General features: G+C 41.8%; 1 protein-coding gene across 7 annotated transcripts; it reads right to left on the bottom strand.

Annotated features, from left to right (window-relative positions):
- Positions 1-328: 328 nt before the first annotated feature.
- Positions 329-5,625, bottom strand: LOC148861673 (uncharacterized). 7 transcript variants are annotated; one of them, XR_016112775.1, is made up of 5 exons: positions 5,404-5,622; positions 4,687-5,180; positions 874-4,517; positions 690-758; positions 329-516 (listed from the first exon to the last, which is right to left on the bottom strand). XR_016112775.1 is itself a non-coding variant. In XM_088983738.1 (4 exons), the coding sequence occupies exon 4, from the start codon at positions 4,256-4,258 to the stop codon at positions 962-964; it is 3,297 nt and encodes a 1,098-aa protein (XP_088839864.1). In that variant the 5' UTR covers positions 4,259-4,517; positions 4,687-4,787; positions 4,888-5,180; positions 5,404-5,625; the 3' UTR covers positions 499-961. The 7 variants fall into 7 exon arrangements, 3 of the variants coding, with proteins under 3 accessions (XP_088839864.1, XP_088839862.1, XP_088839865.1); XR_016112774.1 differs by lacking the exon at positions 329-516 and having other exon boundaries at positions 609-758; positions 4,687-4,787; positions 4,888-5,180; XR_016112772.1 differs by having other exon boundaries at positions 690-4,517.
- Positions 5,626-5,967: the final 342 nt, after the last annotated feature.

Raw genomic sequence — 5,967 nt, 5'->3', positions numbered from 1 at the left:
TGGTCTTCCATGCACATGACCAAACTATCTAAATCTACTTCTCTCATTTTATCACCCATCAGAGATACTCCTAGGATCCTACAAATAACTTAATTTCTGATCCCATCCTTCATTGTTTTTCCACCCATTCATCTTAGCATACATTGGGCATGTTTCATGACTGTCTAGCCATAACTTGTCTTACAACTGTTTTTATAGAATTTTGGTTTTGATCTAAATATACATTAGACTATCACATAAAACTCTGGATGGTAAAATTCAGATCAGATTGTGACGAATCAGATTGGGTTGAATCCGTATTTATTCCACTTGTAAACAAATTGAATTCGGGTGACCTCAACTAGATCAAAATCAAATTGGGAGATTTGCACGGATGCATTCCCCTGAGAAGTACGCACAGCTCCAAGGAAACGGTACAATCTGTAGTTGCTTATGGTAAAATTACCATATCCTGGCAACTGGACATACTAGCACGCATAGAGACGACATATTACCATATCCGGGCAACTGGGCCATCTGTAATTCAAAGCTGTGTTTTGGTACATTTCTATTCAAAGTTCAAACATATTACTAAGAGAGAGAGAGAGAGAGAGAGAGAGAGAGAGAGAGAGAGAAGGCATAGAGACGACATATTACAAAAGATGCCAAATAAATAGACAAAGTTAATAATGGGAGTGTATATCATTCACCTCATCTGAGTTTAAAAGATTGATCCCATTGCTCATCCATCACGTAAGATGCCAGGCTGCATCATTAACCTGAAGATCAAAACAAGAAAAGAAAAGCTGAAATGTCAAAAAGAAAACAAAAAAAGCACGGCTTTTCCTTCCCCTTGAAACCTTCAGACCAGAACAAAATCGTCAAGGAACCCACCCATGCTTCTGAAGGCAGCTCCAATATGCATGCTCCATATAGAAACCTAGGATGCTCTAACACGAACTAGTAAAGAGCTTAACAAAAATTAAGAAGGCATGGCTGCAGGATCAAGTTCCCAACAGCCTCTCAATCTGCCATCCCTCTCCTCTGTCAACTGGTGAGCAGGAATTTGATGAGAAAATCTGAGAAACTCAACCCTTGGTATCTCCATAGTGACAGCTGACGCACCTTTTCTTTTAGCCTTGAAAACTGACTTGTAACCATCCACCTGTACCAAGAGCAGGACTTTTATCCCCAAAGCATTGTCCTCAAGGATTTCTACTATGTCATATTTGCAACCAAGCAGATCAGAGCATGTCCATTCAGTATTCCAGTCCTTGAATAATGCCCAAACTTCACCTTTCCTTGGGTAGATATTATATCCATTCTTACCAGAGGGCTCTACTCTCAACTGGTGAGAAAAGAAACTGGTTTCATCATAAACAGTTGGTTTCCCGTTTTGAACCTTAAAAGTACCACAGCAAATAGGAATCTCCTTGTCAAGCCACTGAATCATGTCCTTAGGCTGCTCACAGGCTTCAAGCCATGTTATGTACACCTTGAAATCTGGGGGAGACTTGATTTTCTTTATTTGAGCATAGTACTTAGGCAAGCCATCCACATCACTATATAATGCCCATATCTGACCGGGTTCAAACTTCTCATGGGATTTTCCACTTTCAAAGTCATAAAAATCTGACTCTGGAATTTCAGAAGGTTCTGCAGACGAAACAGGAGAGGAACTAGGATCTTCAGCAACACTATCAGAATTGGTGTCCCTGGGACCTGAATTCCTCTCTTCTTCAGCAGCTTGACACATCGAGTCACTTACTTCAGTGGGAGGCAGACCATCACGGCAGCAGTCTCCCATACCACTGTCCAAATGCTTGGCAATCTCTTCTTTCCTCATACATTGACCTGCATTTGCTTGACCAGGCTTCGTATGGATGTCATTCAATCCACCCTGAGACTGATGGCTGCTAATTGAATTCCTACTTTCTGGGGCATTCTTCTCATCTTGGTCTATGCTCTCCTCCTTCATGTTACACCTCTTTGTCAGGGGCCTCTTGTTCTCTGGAGATTTAGGGCATGAACCCTTGACTTTAGCTTCGGCATTTTCAACTTCTACTTTCACATCTTCTGGACAAGCATACTTTTCCAGATCAGTAGGCAGAGAAGCAGGATCAAGCTCAAACGACCCTTCTGGAACATCCTTTCTTTCCTTACCAGTCATTCTAAATGATGGTACCTTATGGGAAAACCTAAACAACTCATTGGGCAGTATTTGGAATGAACCAACACCCTCCTTCATTGTTCTTTGAAACAAGCATACAAACCCTTTCACCTTACCAATAAATTCAACTGTAATACCAGCTTCCTTATCATATTCTGACAGGACTTCAACAAATTCATACTCATACTTTCTATGATTATCTGGCTCAGATTTCCAATTGATACTCCAGTTCTTAAAAAGTGCCCAAGTTTCTCCCTTTCTAGGGTATATCTTGTAAGAACCTTTAGCTCTGCCTTTTTCCCAGGAAGCCAAATGAGAGAACATAGGCATATCCTCAGCAAACTCACTACTCCCTAGTCTGAACTTGCCACAAGCAACTGGCAACTCCTCATCTGCCCAATCAATCTCATCTTTGTCATCTGGATCAGGTTCTAGCCAAGTGATCCGCAGCTTAAATCCAGGTGAAAATACTTTCCCAACCCGAGCATAGAACCTAGGCATGCCATCCACATCATCATAGATAGCCCAGACTTGATCAACTGCAAAAGAGTCCTCTTTTCTGTTCTTGTCAAAGTCACTGAACTCTGCATCAGGGCAGTCAAAGAACCCAGGCTCTAGCTGGGTCTCATGGCTTGTCTTTGATTTAGAATCATCAGCTTTGGACTTTTCTCTGACACCATGCACAGGGACTTTTCCATTTTCTTTGCATTCCTTGGCCCTATCTTTTCCATTTGCTAAGTTTTCTCCGAGAGGGGGCTCCTCTTTCTCAACCTCTTTACTATCACTGACAAAACCAGCCTGCTTATTGGTTTTAGATACCTCTTCCTCCAAAGATGTTTCCTTGCTCTGCTCATCTGAAGTGCCTCTTGACCTTTTAGTAGAAGGCACAGAGTCATCGTCGTCACTTGTATCTTCATTATAAGTAACTTTAGTCTTCTGTCTAGTAGACCTCCGTGGGTAATGACCTTCAGTAGCTCCATTCTGAGGAGCAGAAAGACCATCTTCCATAACTTTTTCAGTGTCAGTGCTGCTTCCAGAGTCACAACTTTCACTTGATTCCTCTGTGATCTTCCTTCCTCTCTTCCTGTTTTGGCTTCCTGAATGTTTTAAATCCCCAGTCTTTTGTTGCACAAACTCAGGTCTTTTTGCTCTCTCATCCCCAACTCCCCTATCTACATCTCCATCTTCCTTTGATATTATTTTAGACTTTTCCCCAGCCTCAGAAGTGCCTCCTGTCCTTGGGACTTTTTCTGATGTAGAGATGCCATAGTTGGAATTACCTTGAAATCCCATACTGCAAGGGGGATTCCAAGTAGTGCTTTGTGGGCCCACGTTGTGAACAGCCTGACCTGGTGCCACTTTCTGTTGGGGAAACACAGGGCGATACCAATTGTTTGTAGGTACACCTTGAGCATCTAACTGTCTTGCAATAAAGGGCTTTGTACATTTTGGACAATTCAGATACTTGTTCAAAGTTTCTGTGAAATACTGATACTTTACACCACAAGAAGGGCACATTGTCCAGAAAGTCTGCCGACCATTGGAGAACACTGGTTGGCCCTGCTGCTGCTGCTGCTGGTACTGGGTGCTTGTAAACTGTGGAGGAGCAACATTCACAAAATTGCTCTGAGCCCCAGGTTGTTTCCTGACAGAAGAGTTTCTACTTGCCTGAGGTTGGGGCTGCTTTGGCACAACAACTGTTCTCATGGAGTTTCTACGCTTCATGTCATAGGCAGAACGTTTTGCCTGGTCAGAAAGCACTCTCTGGGCTTCCCCAATCAGCTTAAATGCAGCCTCTGCTCCAGAAAATTTGTTTTTATCAGGATGAAGTAGGAGTGCAAGCTTTCGGTACTGCTTTTTTATTGATGCTTCATCTGCTGCTTGTTCAACTTGAAGGATTGCATACCAGTCCATCTCAGATCCAAATATCCTCTGCTCAGCAGAACAATGCACCTCACATACTGTTAGCAACTGGGATATGTTCTCTAGGTCTGGATAAAGTTGTTGGGCTCTGAGAGCAATTTTCCGAGCTCCCATAAAATCCTTGGTTTGCATCTTCTTCTCTGCAATTACCTTGGCTCTGATGGCCTCTTCTTTGTTGCAGTCCATGGTTTACAGAGGATACAAATATTACCCAGCTATGCTTCCCTCATGACCTCTCCCACCTTATTCTCAATTTGTTCAAATGATAGTAGGAAGAGAGCAATACATGGTGAGTCTGGCCTCACCCCAGCCCTTTTTTAGCATATATCTTCCTCAAGTTATCTGCTCATATATACCAAATAACCAATATGTCAACTCAGTATCCACACAAGCCACAACAAAACAATATCAGAATTTCCCTCCAAGTTAGACACCTCCTTGGGACCTAAAAGGAGAAACAAAAAGAAATTATTTCTGAAATCAAACAAGAGTTTATCTAGCATTTAATTATGAATCGTTTATATAGTTTTTATTCCCATGTAAATTAAATAAGAGATTAATTAAGCAAATGAAACACTATATCCCAGATATCTACAAAGGTGCGGAAGAATTACCAAAATGAATGAAGTTTGGAGGAGCCCTTAAATCAACTTAATGAAATAGACAGGACTGAAACCCGAGGATAACTAGAAATGATAGCTTCAGATTCAAAAACCTGAATCACGTACCCACTTTGTTATCAGATTGAGCTCCATAATGCGCGCATCACTCGAAATTCAAATTTCAATCGGAAGAGAGAAGGACAAGCAACCGACCTTATAACCAATGAAACGCCATGCAATTAACTGAATGCACAATTCAAACTTCTCCATGTTGGCATAAAAAAAAAAAGTCCGTTGTGCGTAGTCAGCAAGACACTCTCTCTCTCTCTCTCTCTCCCAATCCAGGTACCAAAGACGAACTACAGAAACCCTAATTCTGCTAGAATAGACCAAAACCCAAACCAAACCCTAGATTACTAGCTGTCCAACAAACAAAAACAACAGCCAACCAGAAGCAGAAGAGCCGCGCCAAACAAATCAACAAAGCTCCCGATGCAAAATCAACCCTAGCATGAACCAAAACGAGAAACCCGCATCAACACAAAGCCCATGTAAAGAAAACTTTCACAAAACCAATAAAAACTCAAGCATCTGTAGAAACCCTAGAACGAGAACAGATAGAAGGAAAACCTAACGCACACACACACAGAGTGAGATAGATAGACCGGAACAGTAACGAACAAACAAACAGAAACGCAGACGAGAGTTAGAGAAGAGAAGCAGACTTACTTTTGGCTCTGTTGAGAAATGAACCCGCGAAATAGTTGTCGAGATTTGAGAAAAATTTCAATGAGAGGGAAAATAAATATAAGCGTGGGAAACTAGAGAGTAGAGAGGGAACAAAAATGAAAAACCAAACGAGACAGGCTCCAGGCAAACCACCCGCCCAGCGGGAACAGATGGAAGAAATACAAGCCTAGAAGTAGAAGGGTCCCCGATTTTCTCAGTAATTCCTTGGAGCCCCTACCCTCGGTAGTTATATAACTTCCCTTACAATGACATTAAAATATGATAATTTACCATTTAGTGCTCAAATTAATCAAAATATCCAACTTGTGTCACTGAGAGGGTGGTGACGGAGCCTCGGAGAGCTGCGAACGGTACCCGCCCATCCGGTTTGTCCGAATTCAAATTTAAATTCAGTGTGGTGGTCCTGGTGGATGGTCATCCGAATTCGACTACCTTATAACTAGATCGAATATGGATTCAAACTTGTCCACCTTTATTCCATCTGATTTGAGGGAATTTATAAATTTCAAAATACAAGTGTGATATTGAATCATAGGCAGGGGG

Source organism: Nelumbo lutea, chromosome 4, assembly GCF_056320005.1.
Source record: "Nelumbo lutea isolate HS-2025 chromosome 4, American lotus-T2T, whole genome shotgun sequence".
NCBI lineage: Eukaryota > Viridiplantae > Streptophyta > Magnoliopsida > Proteales > Nelumbonaceae > Nelumbo > Nelumbo lutea.
Note: the sequence above shows the minus strand (reverse complement) of the source record. Positions and strands in the feature narration are given on the sequence as shown.

Bases quoted from the DNA above. Each gene is read 5' to 3' on its own strand.
- LOC148861673 (XM_088983738.1), bottom strand. From the start codon at position 4,258: ATGGACTGCAACAAAGAAGAGGCCATCAGAGCCAAGGTAATTGCAGAG.